Raw genomic sequence first — 19059 nt, 5'->3', positions numbered from 1 at the left:
ATCCAATTGAAAACTAAAATCATGATGACAAGTTTCATGGTTATCATTATTCCTAATAGCATACAAGTCATCACAATAATCATCATAGATAGCAACTTTGTTCTCATAATCAATTGGAACCTCTTTCGAAATAGTGGAATCATCACTAAATAAAGTTGACACTCTTCCAAATCCACTTTCATGTTTATCACAATAAGATTCAACATCCTCCAAAATAGTGGGATCACTACTTCCTAAAGTTGACACTCTTCCAAACCTACTTTCATCAATATAATCATCATAAATAGGAGGCATGTTTTCATCATAATAAATATTCTCATGAAAACATGGGGGACTAGAAATATCATATTCATCAAACATAGCTTCCCCAAGCTTGTGGCTTTGCATATCATTAGCATCATGGATATTCAAAGAATTCATACTAACAACATTGCAATCATGCTCATCATTAAAAGATTTAGTATCAAACATTCTATAGATTTCTTCTTCTAGCACTTGAGCACAATTTTCCTTACCATCATTCTCACGAAAGATATTAAAGAGACGAAGCGTATGAGACAAACTTAATTCCATTTTTTGGTAGTTTTCTTTTATAAACTAAACTAGTGATAAAACAAGAAACAAAAAGATTCAATTGCAAGATCTAAAGATATACCTTCAAGCACTCACCTCCACGGCAACTGCGCCAGAAAAGAGCTTAGTTGACGGGGTGTGAGTGAGTGCCTTTTACCTAGCCTCCCCGGCAACGGCGCCAGAAAAGAGCTTGATGTCTACTACACAACCTTCTTCTTGTAGACGTTGTTGGGCCTGCAAGTGCACAGGTTTGTAGGACAGTAGCAAATTTCCCTCAAGTGGATGACCTAAGGTTTATCAATCCGTAGGAGGCGTAGGATGAAGATGGTCTCTCTCAAACAACCCTGCAACCAAATAACAAAGAGTCTCTTGTGTCCCCAACACACCCAATACAGTGGTAAATTGTATAGGTGCACTAATTCGGCGAAGAGATGGTGATACAAGTGCAAAATGGATGGTAGATAAAGGTATTTGTAATCTGAAATAATAAAAACAGAAGGTAACAAGTGGTGAAAGTGAGCGTAAACGGTATTGCAATGATAGGAAACAAGGCCTAGGGTTCATACTTTCACTAGTGCAAGTTCTCTCAACAATAATAACATAGATAGATCATATAAAAATCCCTCAACATGCAACAAAGAGTCACTCCAAAGCCACTAATAGCGGAGAACAAACGTAGAGATTATGGTAGGGTACGAAACCACCTCAAAGTTATTCTTTCAGATCGATCTATTAAAGAGTCCGTACTAGAATAACACCTTAAGACACAAATCAACCAAAACCCTAATGTCACCTAGATACTCCATTGTCACTTCAAGTATCCACAGGCATGATTATACGATATGCATCACACAATCTCAGATTCATCCAACCAACACAAAAATACTTCAAAGAGTGCCCCAAAGTTTCTGCCGGAGAGTCAAGAACGTGTGCAAACCCCTATGCATAGGTTCATGGGCGGAACCCGCAAGTTGGTCACCAAAACATACATCAAGAGGCACATGATATCCCATTGTCACCACAGATAAACACGGCAAGACATACATCAAGTGTTCTCATAAAAGACTCAATCCGATAAGATAACTTCAAAGGGGAAACTCAATTCATCACAAGCGAGTAGAGGGGGAGAAACATCATAAGATCCAACTACAATAGCAAAGCTCAGGATACATCAAGATCGTGCCATAGAGGGAACACAAGAGAGAACACGAGAGAGAGAGAGAGAGATCAAACACATAGCTACTGGTACATACCCTCAGCCCCGAGGGTGAACTACTCCTTCCTCGTCATGGATAGTACCGAGATGAGGAAGATGGCCACCGGTGATGGGTTCCCCCTCCGGCAGGGTGCTGGAACATGCTCCCGAGAGGTTTTTGGTGGCTACAGAGGCTTCTAGCGGCGGAACTCCCGATCTATCTTGATATTCGATGGTTTTAGGGTACGTAGGCTTATATAGGCGAAAGAAGTCGGTCGGGGGGGGTGCTCGAGGGGTCCACGAGACAAGGGGTCATGCCCTGTAGGGGGGGCTATCTCCTGGGCTCCTCGAGGGTCTTCTGACTTGATCTCCAAGCCTCCAAGATGATATTCTTCCAAAAAATCACGATGCCAAAGGTTTCATTCCGTTTGGACTCCATTTGATATTCCTTTTCTTCGAAATACTGAAACAGGCAATAAAACATCAATATGGGCTGGGCCTCCGGTTAATAGGTTAGTCCCAAAAGTAATATAAAAGTGTATAATAAATCCCATAATCATTCAAAACAGGTAATAAAATAGCATGAATGCTTCATAAATTATTGATACGTTGGAGACGTATCAAACCTCGGGGGGGGGGGGTCGTGGTCGACCTGCACTACTCGGTAGGATTTTTAAAACTTAGGCAAGTACTGGACTGCAGCTAAGCCCCCGAGTGAGAGACTGGCTCACCACTCGGTAGGATTTTTCAAACTTAGGCGAGTACTGGACTACAGCTAAGCCCCCGAGTGAGAAGCTGGCTCACCACTCGATAGGATTTTTCAAACTTAGGCGAGTACTGGACTGTAGCTAAGCCCCCGAGTGAGAGGCTGGCTCACCACTCGGTAGGATTTTTCAAACCTAGTGAGTACTAGACTGCAGCTAAGCCCCCGAGTGAGAGGCTGCCTCACCACTCAGTAGGATTTTTCAAACTTAGGCGAGTACTGGACTGCAGCTAAGCCCCCGAGTGAGAGGCTGGCTCACCACTCGGTAGGATTTTTCAAACTTAGGCGAGTACTGGACTGCAACTTAGGCGAAACGGATTCGCAGCTAAGCCCCCGAGTGGGAGGCTGGCTCACCACTCGGTAGGATTTTTCTTTTCAACTTAGGCGAAACAAATTCGCAGCTAAGCCCCCGAGTGAGAGGCTGGCTCACCACTCGGTAGGATTTTTCTTTTCAACTTAGGCGAAACGGATTCGCAGCTAAGGCACCCACTAGGGGATTTAGAACATGTAAAAAATGAACAACAATCATTCAGAAGACTGTAAAATTATGTCTTTGATAATAAAAAAAGGTATTTCTTATTACATTTCAACAGTCTGAATGCTTAAGAGTAAAAGGGGCGGAGCAGCTCCGCATTCCAAGCGCGTGGCTCGTCTTTATTGTGTTCGACATTGAAAAGATGACATGCTCCATTGTGGAGCACTCTGGTGACGATGAAGGGGCGAGCTTGTGTGGTTTCTGCTGGTCCACTCGAAGAACCAAGTCTCCTTCCTGAAATGCCCGACTCCTTACGTTTCTGGCATGGAATCAATGCAGGTCTTGCTGATAAATGTTCGACCGAATCAAGGCCATTTCTCTTTCCTCTTCCAGGAGATCGACTGCATCTTGCCGAGCCTGTTCCGCTTCTTCTTCTGAGAAAAGTTTGACTCGGGGTGCATTGTGAAGCAAATCACTCGGGAGTACAACTTTGGCTCCATAGACCAAGAAGAATGGAGTTCGTCCAGTCGACCTATTAGGAGTTGTCCTCAATCCCCAAAGTACGGATGGAAGTTCGTCGACCCAGGCACCTGCTGCATGCTTGAGGTCACGCATCAACCGGGGTTTCAGTCCTTTGAGAATCAATCCATTTGCTCTTTCTACCTGCCCATTTGACTGAGGATGGGCGACTGAAGCGTAGTCGACCCTCGTGCCTTGTGAAGCACAAAAAGCTCTGAACTCGTCAGAAGTTTGACCCATTATCAGTGATGATGATGTGCGGAACACCATATCTGAATGTCAATTCTCTGATGAAACTTACAGCTGTACTTGCTTCAAGGTTTTTAATGGGCTTGGCTTCAATCCATTTGGTAAACTTGTCGACTGCTACTAGCACATGGGTAAATCCACTCCTACCAGTCCTCAGAGGTCCAACCATATCCAATCCCCAGACAGCGAAAGGCCAGACGAGTGGAATAGTCTTCAGAGCTGACGCAGGCTTATGGGACATGTTGGAGTAAAACTGACAGCCTTCACATTTGTCTACTATTTCTTTCGCCTTCTCATTGGCATGTGGCCAGTAAAATCCGGCTCGGTATGCTTTGGCTATGATGGTCCGAGAGGACGCATGGTGACCACAGGTCCCTGAGTGAATATCATTGAGGATCATTCGGCCTTCTTCTGGCGTGATGCATTTCTGGCAGATTCCAGTTACACTTTCTCTGAACAACTAACTTTTTATCACAGTAAAGGCTTTAGATCGTCAGACGATCTGTCGAGCCTCTTCTTCATCCTCTGGAAGTTCATTCCTAAGAATGTATGCAATGTATGGCATTGTCCAGTCAGGAGTGACGACCACAACCTCCATGACTAAGTTGACCACGACTGGAATTTTGACTTCAGTCGGATCTGTGGCACTCTTAGGCTGTGGGGGCCTTCAGTGAAAGGATCTTCCTGAACTGAAGGTGAATGAATATGCCCCAAAAACACATTGCTAGGAATGGTCTCTCTCTTAGATCCTATCTTTGCCAATTCATCTGTAGCTTGATTTTTCAGTCGGGGTATATGGTGTAGCTCCGACCCTTCAAACTTCTTTTCTAGCTTTCTTACTGCGTTGCAATAACCAGTCATGGCCGGGATCCTGACATCCCACTCTTTCATCACTTGATTAACCACCAAATCCGAGTCCCCATAGACCATAAGGCGACGGACGCCGAGTGAAATGGCCATACGCAACCCGTATAAAAGTGCTTCATATTCAGCTTCATTGTTAGAGGAATCAAAATGAATCTGGAGAACATAGCTAAGCTTGTCTCCACTGGGGGACACCAATACTACCCCAGCACCGGAACCATTCAGCATCTTGGAGCCATCGAAGAACATGGTCTAATGCTCCGAGTGAACTTGAGTCGGCAGTTGCTGCTCAATCCACTCGGCAAGGAAATCTGTGATTGCTTGGGACTTGATAGCCTTCTTTGCCTCAAACTTGATATCCAATGGAAGGAGTTCAATCGCCCATTTTGCCACTCGACCAGTTGCATCTCTGCTGTTCAAAATTTCAGATAATGGTGTGTTGGTGACGACTGTAATGGAGTGATTAGAGAAATAGTGTGCAACCTTCTTCATGGTCATGTAGATTCCATAGACAAGCTTTTGATAATGTGGATATCTTTGCTTGGATGGAGTCAAAACTTCAGAGAGATAATACACTGGGCGTTGAACTTTGTAAGCTTTTCCTTCTTCTTCCCGCTCGGCCGTGAGTACTATACTGACAACTTGTCCAGTGGCTGCAATGTAAAGCAGTAAAGGCTCTTTGCTGATTGGTGCAGCAAGCACCGGTTGGGTGGAAAGCAGGGTTTTGAGCTCTGCAAACGCTGCGTCAGCTTCATCAGTCCACTTGAACTTATCAAATTTCTTCATCAATTGGTAAAGAGGTAAGGCCTTTTCACTGAGACGGGAAATGAATCGACTCAAGGCGGCCAAACAACCAGTAAGCTTTTGAACGTCATGCACACGCACAGGGCATTTCATTCGGAGGATGGTATTGACTTTTTCTGGATTTGCGTCGATCCCTTGTTCGGAAACGAGGAAACTGAGTAATTTTCCACATGGGACTCCGAATGTGCACTTTGACGGATTAAGCTTGATATCATACCTTCTTAGGTTGGCAAAGGTTTCTGCGAGGTCGGTCAGCAGGTCGGAACCTTTACGTGACTTGACCACAGTGTCATCCATGTATGCTTCCACATTCCGACTGATTTGAGTGACCAGGCACTTCTGAATCATCCTCATGAATGTGGCGCCGGCATTTTTAAGACCAAATGGCATGGTGACATAGCAAAAGCACCCGAATGGGGTGATGAAAGTTGTTTTTATTTCATCAGGACCATACAGTTGGATCTGATGATACCCGGAATATGCATCTAGAAAAGACAAGCGCTCACACCCCTTAGTCGAGTCAACAATCTGACCAATGCGGGGGAGAGGGAAACGATCTTTCGGGCAGGCCCGATTGATATGCTTGAAATCGATGCACATATGAAGTGAATCGTCTTTCTTAGGGACCATGACCACATTGGCAAGCCACTCGGAGTGGTAGATCTCTCGGATGAACTCTGCTGCTAGGAGCCGAGCCATTTCCTCGCCAATTGCCTTTCTCTTCTGCACGCCGGACCGCCGAAGATGCTCTTTGACGGGTTTTACCTTGGGATCGACACGCAGACGGTGCACAGCCAGTTCTCTGGGTACACTCGGCATGTCGGAAGGTTTCCATGCGAAGATGTCCCAATTCTCACGGAGGAACTGGATGAGCGCTTCTTCCTATTTGCTGTCAAGTGTCGTTGAGATATGAGTCGGTGCAACATTGGGATCGGTCAGGTGAATATGAATCGGCTTCGTTTCTCCAGATGACTGAAATGCAGAATCCGTGGCAGGCTTCTTAGCTCGGAGCAAATCACTTGGATCTGCATTCTTTTGATATTCTTGAAACTCAACTACTGCCATTTGTGCATCGGCAATTTTTGGAACCCTTCTAGAAGCATTCCTCTCCTTTATGTCGATTGCCAGTGACTGTGATCACATCTCTGGGGCCAGGCATCTTCAACTTGAGGTACACGTAACATGGTCGAGCCATAAAACGTGCATAGGCAGGCCTACCCAGAATAGCATGATAAGCACTCTGGAAATCCACAATTTCAAATGTCAACTTTTCCTTACGGTAGTTCTTGGAGTCACCAAAAACCAAAGGGTGATCTGGCCGAGTGATTCGGCTTTCTTTCCAGGGATAACGCCATGAAAACTCATATTGCTCTCGCTAAGTTTGGACATCGGAATGCCCATCCCCTTCAAGGTTTCATCATAAAGGATATTCAGGCCGCTACCACCATCCATTAGCACTTTGGTCAGTCGAGTGCCTTCGACCACTGGGTCGACCACCAACGCTTGCCTCCCAGGGGTGACTATGCGCGCCGGGTGATCAGACTGGTCAAATGTGATGGATGTTTACGACCATTTCAGGTATGTGGTCGTCGTCGCCGGAGCAACCATATTTACTTCTCTGTTGATAACTTTCAATCGACTTTTGCTCTCAACATCAGCAAAAATCATCAGGGTGGAATTGACTTTGGGATAACCATCATCTTCCTCTTCATCCTCGTCTTTGTCCGACTCTTTTTCCTTCTCACTGGGTTGTTTCTCTCGGAACTGCTAGACCAGGAGTCAACATTGTCGAGTGGTGTGTTTAGGATAAATCAGATTACCTTCTTCATCCTTCCTCGTATGAATGTGACATGGTAAATCCAACACATCATTTCCTGCTTGATCTTTTACCTTCTTAGGGGTCCAGGGCCCCTTAGGTTTTCCTTTAAACTTTCCTTGAACCACTGCTGCAATTTCACCGGGTGCTCCAGGCTCAGCCTTACGTTTCTGTTTCCGATTGGAATTACCCCCGCCGACGTCTTGACCGACTGGTTTACCCTTTCCGCTGCGGAGTCGATCCTATTCTTCCCCGTTAGCGTACCGGGTGGCTATTTCCATCATCTGAGTCAGAGTCATATCTCCAGTCCGACCGAACTTCAGGACCAGCTCTCGGTATTTAACGCATTCCTTGAAGGCACACACTGCTTGGTGCTCAGATACATTTTCCACTGTGTGGTGCAAAGTGATCCGCCTCTGAATGAAATCCCTTAGAGTCTCACTCGTTTTCTGCACACAATGCTGCAACTCTGTCAACCCTGCTGGTCGCTTGCAAGTGCCCTCAAAAGTTCTGAAGAACACTCGAGCAAGCTCTTCCCAACTATATATACTACATGGGGCTAACTGAGTCAACCACGCTCTGGCTGACCCTTCCAACATCAGAGGAAGATGCTTCATTGCCACTTCATCATTCCCGCCACCAATCTGCATAGCCACTCGGTAATCCTCAAGCCAAGTTTCAGGCTTGGACTCTCCAGTGAACTTGCTGACTCCAGTCGCCAACCTGAAGTTGGGAGGAATCACTGCAGCCCTGATGGCTCTGCTGAAACACTCTGGACCCGAAACATGAACTCTGCTGCCAGTCGGACGATCTCTGCCAAGGTCTTCCCTATGCGCTCTGTTCCGGTCAACTAGACCTTGAATGAGGATAGATCTTGCATCAAAGCATGGATCTCTTGGGTCGACAGGTGCTCTGCGCTCGCCACTGTGAAGGCGTCTATCATCGTACTGTTGAGGCACATATGATGCACTCCTCGGAGGAGGTGTGGGCACTCGAAGATGATTGTCGCGATCGAGTCGGTGATCATACTGCCCACGGCCTTCACGCCGCAGGGGCGATCTTGGACTGTGGGCCGACTGAACAGTATCTGCTACCACGGATCTGCTATGAATCCTATTCCGTGACTGAGACATTGCTGTGTTCTGTTCACCTACTGCCCCTGCCAGCCTCCGACTGGGAAGGTTGAATTGACTCTGCTATTCAGGCCGCAGCTGTGAGATTTTGAATCGGAGTGCGGTATACCTTAGGTGGAGGTGGGAAAAGCTGTCGTCGACTGGACTCAGGGATCCGTTCCCGAGCACGCTCGTCGAGTGCGCGCTGGAGGTTCTCCAGTCGAGTGTGCTCAGCCAAATTAGCCAAGCGCACCTCTTCCAAGGCCCGAGCCTCGGGGGTTTCTCCAACGATGGGCGTGTGGAGTGCATCCATGTTGCGGCAACGAAGTTCTTCCCTCTGCTGCGAAGAGAGGGGTTCAGGATGGTACTCCTCGTGGACGCGCGACGGATCGCCGCCACCATCTCCGCCATCTTCACGGCGGAAACCAGGCGGACTACGTGGTCTGTCGACCATCAGGACTTCAGCCACAGGGTTGCTGCTATCGCACTCGGATGCGGTCTCGACGGAGCCAGTCGCCAGATCGAACATGCTGTGGAGAGTTTCGTCGGGCTCGATTGCCGCGACTTAATGGGTGGCCGAATGTCGAGCCACCGCGTGTTTCACCCACCGCTGAAGCCGCGACCGACCGGATCGCTTGCGGCGGCGAACAACAGGGAGAGAAGACATCATCAGAGCCGACCGATACTGGGTCGACGGCTGCCGGAGAAGGACGCCCCGTATGCACGCGCGAAAGTGCGTCGCCCCTCGGACAGGGAGCGCCTCGACGTCAAGGGGAGCTTCCTGAAGCGAAGCGGAATCATCGGCGATGAAAACGAGCGCGCCGAGACGGATCTCGCGGCCTTCAGCCAATCCACCGCCGGAAACCATGATGATGGGGATCGAAAAAATTGCAACTTCGCCAATAAGTCGCTAAGACACCTGCCCCAAGGTGGGCGCCAACTGTCGTGGTTCTAAGACTGATAGTAGAAAGGGGGTAGGTATGGAGAGGCAAGATCTCAGCTATGGTGAAGATGTACACACGGGATTTACGAGTTCAGGCCCTTCGCGGAGGAAGTAATAGCCCTACATCTCGGTGCCCGGAGGCGGTCGACTGGATTATATGTGTGTGATGTTACAGGGGGTGCGAACCCTTGTCCCAGAGGAGGGGGTGGCTTATATAGTGTGTCAGGACCCCAGTCATCCTCCATTACAAGGGGCTTAATGTACATAAATTAGGGGCGTTACTGATAACGCCAGTCATAAGTGCTATTAATGACCTTAAAGACTACGGAGTGAATGTCCGACAGTTGCAGTGATGAGTGACTCCTGGCCTTCAGTAGGTCGAGTGATTCCTCACATGGTCGAGTGACAACAGGTAGGAGGGGCACCCGAGTGATATGGTTGGTCGAGTGGATTGCACTCGACACCTTTGACTGGGGGTTCTTCGTTCCCTCTTGGACTTCTTATCTTCTAAGGTAGTGACTTTGGATAGGACGTATAATTCAGGCCTATGACCCTACCCCGGGTCTGTATCCTCATCAGCGCCCCCGACCAGGGCACGTTAGTTCGATCGAGACTCATGTACGTTGGTGCATGGCCCCCTTCACTTAACGTTATCTGTTCCTTTTTTTGTTAGAGAATTAGATCTAACTGGCTTGTTTAGCCGTCAGATCAACCAACACCATGTTCCTCCGGAGTGTATTCGCTCGGAGGTGGAGGTAACGATCGAGAGGACCATGAACTATGAATAAATTGGCAATGTTTTCCCCTTAAAAAATAAATAATAAAACCGCGTCCTGCAAATTTCGTGGGCCCCCTGTAAAAAAAATTGTGTGAGGCCTCTGCGCAAAACAAATCCTCTAAACCCGTCCCGCAAGGAGGCCTCGCGGTATCGCAAAAAAATCATAGGGCAAATATTGACAAGTGCTTGCATATAGATGCACAAATTTTTTATATACATAGTCTCACTAGTTCATCGTATCCAAAATCATGCATAACATACGAGGTAACAAGTTTAGCTAGTTGCCCATTAGCTAAACTAAGACATCTGTATACAACAGGAACATCTGTATACAGCTAGTTTCGCTATCGCAAAACGTGTGTAGATACATCCGTATCTAGACAAATCTAAGACAAGCTTTTTGGGACAGAGTGAGTATGTTGGAAGCATGCTCTGTTTCTAGTATTAATTCCAGACCGACCATAACACAGCTGCTAGTCCAACCAGAACAAGGCACTTAGTGTTGCCAGTAAAAAGAATGAACCAAACTTGCCAACGGACTGAATAATGACAGTTATATTAGTAGCAAGAGAAATAGAGATACAACAATGGTGCTATCTAGGAGTATAAATCAGCTCTTAACACTTCCATGCCAAAGGGTTAGTAATTGGGCTGTTGGAGTCCATGATTCAACAAGGATTCATGGGAGGAATAATCTGAAGTGACAAGACATACGTGTTGGTGTTGGTGTGGTGTTTAGATCATTCAAACATGGGAAGCTCTGTTGCTGCTCCAATACTGATTCGGTTACTTTCATATAATAAGATGGTCAGTGAAGATCTACCACCTTACTGGGCTTCACCCTTCAAGAAGGGTCTTCTGAGACAGAACCACGAATACGCCGTCCAGTGATTATTTCTGCCCGTGCCCTCCATCTGCTCTCCGGGATATGGAATTTGTTGAAAAACATTTGACCCCAAGTCTAACACAATAGCCCAATCTTGATGCTTGACTGTATCGTGCTCTACAAAGTAGAGACAATTTCTCCTGATCATAGTGAAGTCCTTTGCACAGAGGGCAAACGCGTCACCGCGGCCCAAGAAGAGCGAGTACTCGCCGAGATCCGTGACCTTGTCCCGCAGCTCCAGGCGCTCCGCTGCCCAATCCGGGCGGTAAACTTCGACAGCCTTTATGTTGGGCGCACGGTACATCACAACAAGCAGCAACTCGCCATTGAATGCGACCACATACCACGTCGGCCTGCCACCGCCAGGGAACTGTCGAAATCCATGGCGCTCTCGCAGAGCACTGTAAAGGTACGTGCTCCGGACAAGCTTGGGAGGGGAGCGGTCAAGATCATAGACGTGAAGGGTCCACCCGATGTCGGTGAAGTAGAATTTCCCCTGATGGAATGCTGCGCTATCGATTCTGCCGTTTGGCCGCTCGAGCTGCATAGTCCATGCGGCATCTCCAGGCCGCCAGAAGAAGAGCGTCTGGCCCATGCAAGTGCCAGTGCTGTAGAGCTTCTGGCTTGCGATCGCCATCCAGTCAGGCGAGGTGAGCGGGTCTCCTGAGAGGAAGACTTGGACAACGGCGGGCAAACAGGGCAGAAAGATCTCAGCTTCAGAGAGGGGCTCCCAGAGGACAAACCGCGTTGGGGATTGCAGGTTGTCCATGAGAGCAAGCCAGCCAAGGGGCGTGCCGCAGCAATATGGTAGGCCCGCCGGCGTGGGCGTGCCCAAGTAGATCCGTCGGCCGCCAAGCGGTAGCCAAAACGAGTGTTCGCCGACCGGGCCAACCAGGCTCCATGGTTCGCGGCCGGCGATGATCCATGGACGGCAGGCGGCCAGCCGGGAAGTGGATGCGCGCCAGTGGGAGCATACCTGATGGATGTGGATCCGGTCCGCGTCGCCTGGCAGGCGGCCGGAGATTTCCGCGAGTAGCTCCGCCGGGATGGAGGTCCAGCCGGCCATCTTTTGAGGGGTAGAGAGGGGATGCGTTGGACGGTCGTGTGTGGTCTCTTGGTCTTTTTATTAGGGCGCGCGTGGTACGTCACATCCGAGTCAGAAACGCTGCCGATGTTGCGTTTCGATCATACGCTGGCTGGGCTTATCGCCAGACTGGTTAGGCTCGGCTTCTCTGAGCTGGTCTTTTTTCTTTTCTTTTCTTTCGAGGGTTGTCTGATTGGCCTTTTGCGCCGGTTGAGGATCCGGGCCCCCACTGCAGCCCGTTAGTGGGCCGGCCCATGAACACGCAGGGCACTGTGAAAAATGTATTTATGGCGCAAAAAATTAGACCCGGCTAAGATCAACTATGCCCAACTGAAAGATTACAATGCGAAACGTTTAAGAACTAAAGTTTATCTGCGGGCAAACCATATTCGGCGCCTTTAGCGCCGGTTATAGGCGTTTTTGCAAAGTGGCGCATACCCCCACTCTCCGCGCTGGGCCGGCCCATCAGCTTTTTTCCCTTCTGTTTTTGCTGTGTCCCAGCGGGAACAAAAAATGCGGCTGAGCTGACAGTCGAACCGGCGACCTCTTGCGTCGAACTAGCCCGCACTAGCCATCCCGCCACTTGCATCTTTTCCTTCTATTCTTCTTTCCACTTTTATATTTTACCTTTTCTTCTTCCTTGTTCGATGATTTTTTTTCTTAAATATCGATAAGCTTCTTAGCAAATTCGATAATCCTTTTTCAAAATGGCTGAACTTTTTTCAAATTCGATGAGATTTTCAAGTTTGATGAACTTTTCTTCAATTTTGATGAACTTTTTCTAAACTCAATGAACTTTTTAAAAAATCGGCGAACTTTTTTCAAACTCGATGCACTTTTCTTGTGATGAACTTTCTTCAAACTCTGTGAACTTTTTCTAAACTCGATGAACTTTTTGAAAAATCAGTGAACTTTTTTCAAACCCGCTGCACCATGCATGTGCTCATCCGCAGCCCCGCGCACCCCCAAGATGCCAAGGTGAAGCCTGGTAATTCAGGGTGAAGCTCCGTCGCAAGCAGCAGCCATGGCTGCAGACCAAGTGAAGCCTGGTGCCTGTCTGCTTATAAAAAACCTCGCGCCGATACAACAACATGAAACTAACTACTACCAAGTGGCTAGTGCTATGAATCATAGCCTAGACCACCAGGGATCAATTCGTAGTTTTGCCCAATTTGTTTGTATCTCTGATTTTTTTTGCCATGCTGGTGTTGAGCAGTTTGTGGGTGGTAAAAAGAATAGTAGGTAATGAGGATCATTTTGGCCCCGAGAAAAAAACTATTGACAATTACTGTGGTAACAATTTTGATCCCAGAAAAAAGAGTTGTTGAAAACATATCCACCGTCATTTTTTTGTATAAATAGTGTGGTAATATACGTAGACACACACCTGATAACTTACACACAAATTTCATGGTAACTTTTGACTTGAGAAAAGAGTTGTTGAAAAGCATAACTCGCTAACTTATTTTTGCGGAGAATAACCTCGCTAACTTATGCGTATATCATGGTAGTTTTATGCCTCATAGACTTGATAAATTATGTACGGACATTGATAACTTTGGACGATTTTGACCCAGAAAAAAGAGTTGCTGAAAACATATCCGCCATCATTTTTTGGATAAATAGTGTGATAACGTACGTAACACACACCTGATAACTTACACACCAATCTGGTGGTAACACTGTCTCCGGGAAAGAGTTGCTGAAAAGCATAACCTCGCTAACTTTTTTTTGCAGGGAATAACCTCTCTAACTTAAGCTCATATCATAGTATTTTATGCTTCACAGACTTGATAAATTATGTACAAACATCGATAACTTTGACCCAATGAAGTGTTGTTAAAAACGTGCCTCCGATAATTTGTGTAAATAATATGGTAATATAAACACCACATACCCGATAACTTACATACAAACACCTTGGTAACTTTTTGATACGGGAAAAAAGTTATTGAAATACATGCCCTGGCTAACTTACGTGTAAATACTATGGTAATATATATCCCCCATACCCAATACCTTGCATACAAATACCCCGATAACTTTAACCAATGATGTGAATAATTGTTGAAAAATATAACCACTCGATAACATATGTGAAAATAACACGATAATTTATAAACCGTATACCCGATAAGTTACCTACAAAAATCACGGTAACTTCAATCAAGAAGGTAAAAAATTGTTGAAAAACATATCCCCTAATAACTTCTACAAAATATCTATCTGGCACACCACATCGTTTTGACAAAACTGCCGAATGACCTGGCTGCCCTTTGATCCCGATCGTTAGATCCAAAACGATGTTCACTGCCTCCTCCATCCCCGCTCGATTCGTGGGGGAAACCCAACCACACACTTTCTTCATCCTCTCTTTCGATTTACTCCCCAACCCCAAACCAACAGCTATCGCTTACGCCGGCGACCTCACCGTCTTGCGCCGTCCTCCGCCGCTACCCCTAGCATCTCCACCTCCCCTTCCCTCACCCCATCATCCTATCTGAGGCCCCAAATCGAGCATCCAGGTCAGTCGGCGGCTAGATCCACCACGGCCACTGCGGTAGGTCCGGATCCGCGCCCTCGTGACGCGACGGAGGTGATCGAGGGTGGTCGCATCCACATGCGCCGAGAAGGGTTCGAGACGGCGGAAGGTTGACGACGGAAGTGGTAGAGGGCTCGCGAGCGGCCGTGGATGAACCATCTTGCCCAAGTCTGGACACGGCTGTTCAAGTACAATGATATCCAGATGGGGAAGTTGAGCATTGTTGCTGGAATGGCACCATCGTACCCATGTCTGGACGCGGCTCAAACAAATTCAGCGCTCGACAGGCAGGTGTTCAAGATGCCACTGGATACCAAACGAACAAAGTTATTTGAAAAACATACCCTTGTTAACATGGACAATAACTTACATACAAACACCTAGGTAAATTTCACCAAAGGGGGGAAAGTTGTTGAAAGCCATACCCCCGGTAACTTGTACGAAAATAGCACGGTAAAATATGAATTGTATACCTGATAACTTACGTACAAACGCCACAGTAAATTTGACCAAGGGAGAAAAGTTGTTGAAAAACATACCCTTGATAATTTCTATGTAAACTATATGGTAATAAACCAAATCCATACCTGATAACTTAAGTACAACCATTGTGGTAACATTTTTTACTATGGGGAGGGGGGAAGGAGTTGTTGAAAAATATACCACGAAAACTTGTATCTAAATAGCATGTAATATACGAACCGCATACCTAATAACTTAAGTACAAACGCCACGGTAATATTTGACCAAAAATATACCCCGGTAACTTCTATGTAATTAGCATGATAAAAGATGAACCCCATACATGATAAACGTGCAGTCACCATGGTATTTTGCATCTGAAAAGGAGGGAAAGGGACGCTCGGATTTGTGGACTCTGTCAACCGGTGTGAAACATGTAGAAAAATATATGGAACTAGGGTGTATAGTCCTAATACCCGAACTAGTGGGGCTGCCGGTTTGAATTTTAAGTTATTGTCTTTTTTGCTCAATCTTGTCTCAACAAGATACAATTAGTGTGTAAATTGTTTGTAATAAGTAGAGCTGAGTAGACCAACTGGATGTCGTTGCTAAATTTGCTATGTGGGTTGTGAGTTCGACCCCCCACCAATCCCTTATTTTTTACTCTTTCCAGGGAAAACATGGGGTACACGCGGGATCGAAGCACGGGGTTGTTCGGGAGGACGTGGTATCGAAGGGTAGGAGGTCGCCGTTTCTTTTACCTATTTTTGTGCGGGGATCAGGAGCAGCCCAGTAAAACGGGAAGGACGCGGGATCGAAGCAGCCCAGAAAATCGGGAAGGACGCGGGATCGAAGGAGGCGGACTGTTCGGGAGGACGTTGGATCGCAAGGTGGGAGGTGGGTTGGTATTTTTGCAATCTGTCACACGGTTGCCAAATATCACTGTCCTTTGAAAAATAGTTCACTGACTTTGAAAAAAAAGTTCATTGTTTTAAAAAATATAAAAAAATTTAAAAACAATAATTGATTTTGAAAAAATGTTCATCGATTTTGAAAGAAAATCATTAAGTTTAAAAAAGTTCATTATATTTGAAAAAAGTTGATCGAATTTGAAAAAAATCACTGATTTTACAATTTATAGGTTTTGAAAAAATAAATCATCGAATTTGATTTTTTTTTTACCAATTTCAAAAAAGATTCATAAAACATTGAACTTTTCTCATGGAATTAGAAAAATGAAAAAAGAATAGGAAAAAAGAAAAAGGAAAAGGAAATGAAGGAGTACAAAGGTGTGTAAAGGTTGTTGATAACGACATCGTTGTGATTGGTCTAGTTGGCTGTCGTAACTTGCTTGCATGACGAGGTCGTAGGTTAGAAACCTGTTGCTCGCTCTTTTTTTGCACCACTTTAAAACAGAAATGGGAGGCAATATGGGCCGGGCGCAGAGGGAGCCCTTTAGAGTTTGTCGTCCGGTTGGTGCGGTCGATCTCTGGAGACCTCCTCCCTGGCGCCTTTAGCGCCCGTTAGCCAAGTCAGCGCCCGTTGCGTCGCTTGCATGGGCCGGGCCCAGCAATGCTCGCTGGCTGCCGCTGCTTGCTCGCTGCTGGCTGGCTGGCCTTGCTCGATCGTGGGCTCCTGCGCTCGCTCGCTAGCTGTGTCGCTTGCTAAAAAAAAAGCTCCCTTCTCGATCACTTTTTTTCTTCACTCAAAAAATGCTACAGTACATACTGGTTTTCCCTTAAAAGAAGTACTAGTTTTCTTGGAAAAACGAACTGGTTCGCTACAGTACGAACTATTGTCCTTTGAAAACAGTTTATCAAATTCGAAAAAAGTTCACCGAATTCGGAAAAAGTTCACCAAATTCAGAAAAAAGTTCACCGAATTCAAAAAAAAGTTCACCGAATTCGGAAAAAGTTCACCGAATTTGAAAATAAATTCACCGAATCCCGAAAAAGTTCATCAAATTTGGAAAAAGTTCACCGAATTCGAAAATAAGTTCACCGAATTCAAAAAAAGTTCACTGAATTCGGAAAAAGTTCACCGAATCCCGAAAAAGTTCATCTAATTCGGAAAAAGTTCATCAAAATTGAAAAAAGTTCGTCGGATTTAAAACACGTTCATCAAATTTTCGAAAAAATCATCAAAATTCAAGAAAAAGTTCATCGATTTGCAAAAATGTTCATGAAGGAAGAAAGTTTCACGAATTTGGAAAAAGAAAGAAAAAAGGAAAATAAGAAGAACTAAAAGACGGGAAAATAAGTAAGCTATCACATAAGGTTATGTAGTACGTTGGTCGTGGTGTCGTACTCCAATCACACTAGTAGCGGGTTCGAGACCCAGTTCTCACGCACCTTTTTGCAGTTTAGAAATCAGAGAAAAAAGTAAAAACTGGGCCGGTTTTCCTGACTGGTTTTTTATTCCTATACCGGTTTTCATGTTTTTCCGGATTTTTCTTTTTCTTTTGTTTTTGTGTTTCTTGTTTTTTCTTTTTTTCCTTTTTCTTTTTCCTTTTCTTTTCATTTTCAGTTTTGTGTATGTTGTTTTCTATTCTTCTTTTTTCGAAAGGTTCATGTTTCGAAAATTGTTTGGACTTTTCAAAAAATGTTCATGATTTGAAACATTCAAAAATAAAAAATGTTTATAATTTCAGAAATTGTTCACAATTTCAAAAAATGTTCACATTTTTTAAATTTGTTCAGGAATTTGAAAAACATTCTTTTTTTTCAGCTCGGAATTTTTTATTCAAAATTTTCACAACTTTTCGAAAAATATTGGGATTTCAAAATATGTTTCTGTTTTCAAAATTTGTTCATAAATTCCAAAAATGTTCATGTTTTCTTTTTTAGATGTTTCAAAACATGTTCTAGTTTCAAAAATTATTCATGAATCAAAAAATGTTCATATTTTCAATTTTTGTTCTAGAATTTTATAAAATGTTCCCAGTTAAAAACAACTGGTCATGATTTTCAACAATTTCTAAAAAATCGGAGCATTTTTGAAATTTTGAAAACATGAACATTTTTTGAAACTCAGAACAAAATTCAAAAGAATGAACATTTTCCGGATCTATGAACAAAATTTGAATATGGGGTCATTTTTTGAAATTCCGAACAAAATTTAAAACCCGAACATTTTTTGAAACTCCCAAACCAAAATTTCAAAACGTGAACATTTTTTTAAAAAGTGAACATTTTTTGAATATGTGAATTTTTCGTGAAATCAGAAACATTTTTGAAACAACCGACCAAAAATTGAAAACACAAAACAATTTTTTGGAAAAAATAATTTACGTTTGGAGAAGAAAATGTTATTCGGTCCCACTAAACACGTTTTTTTGGGAAATTTTTGTGAGATATTCCTTTGTCTTTTGCCGCTGTTGCACGTTTCTTTAAGATCCGCGCTGCAAATCTTTAGTAGGAGGCGCCTGGTCTGACTGGCTAGCAAGGTGTGTGTGTAAGCAGGAGGTCGGTGGTTCGAATCCCACCAGGTGCAGGTATTTTTGTTGATTTTTAAACGCGTGTCACGCAAATGGGCCGGCCCAGGCCAGCGACCTCCCTGTGCGAAACCTCGTCAGTTCGCCGCAATACGCGGCATATAGGAGATCCCTAGGAATTGGCCGATCTCTGGGAGGTTGATCTTTGGGCATCTTTTGGGCTGGTCCGATGGAGCCATGGAGGGGAAGGGCGCGACAGGCACGTGCAGGCTTGTAAACGTTGTGACAAGTTATTAAGGCCCTGTTCGGGACACAGGTGAGTAAAGCATAGGAATATTAGCAAGCGCAGGAATGGAAAAGGATCACACCTGCAAAACAAAGGAACGAAAAAGCCATAGTAAAACATGGAAGCGTCCGTTCGGTTGGTTGCATGGAAACGTAATAATGCCTACTGAGTTCATGAATATTTTATTTGGCTTCCAAACTGATCTCTGCCACTGCCATGGAGTGCATGCACATCATCCTATTATTTTATTCGAAATTGCTTTGCGTCCGACTAAC

General features: G+C 45.2%; 1 protein-coding gene across 1 annotated transcript; it reads right to left on the bottom strand.

Moving 5' to 3' along the window:
* Window positions 1-10609: 10609 nt before the first annotated feature.
* Window positions 10610-12053, bottom strand: LOC123116489 (uncharacterized). Its single transcript, XM_044537441.1, has one exon. The coding sequence runs from the start codon at window positions 12041-12043 to the stop codon at window positions 10919-10921; it is 1125 nt and encodes a 374-aa protein (XP_044393376.1). The 5' UTR covers window positions 12044-12053; the 3' UTR covers window positions 10610-10918.
* Between the last annotated feature and the right edge of the window lie 7006 nt (window positions 12054-19059).

The sequence above is a fragment of the Triticum aestivum genome, chromosome 5B (assembly GCF_018294505.1).
Source record: "Triticum aestivum cultivar Chinese Spring chromosome 5B, IWGSC CS RefSeq v2.1, whole genome shotgun sequence".
Lineage (NCBI taxonomy): Eukaryota > Viridiplantae > Streptophyta > Magnoliopsida > Poales > Poaceae > Triticum > Triticum aestivum.
Note: the sequence above shows the minus strand (reverse complement) of the source record. Positions and strands in the feature narration are given on the sequence as shown.

Coding starts and splice junctions, on each gene's coding strand:
- LOC123116489 (XM_044537441.1), bottom strand. CDS start 12,043: ATGGCCGGCTGGACCTCCATCCCGGCGGAGCTACTCGCGGAAATCTCC.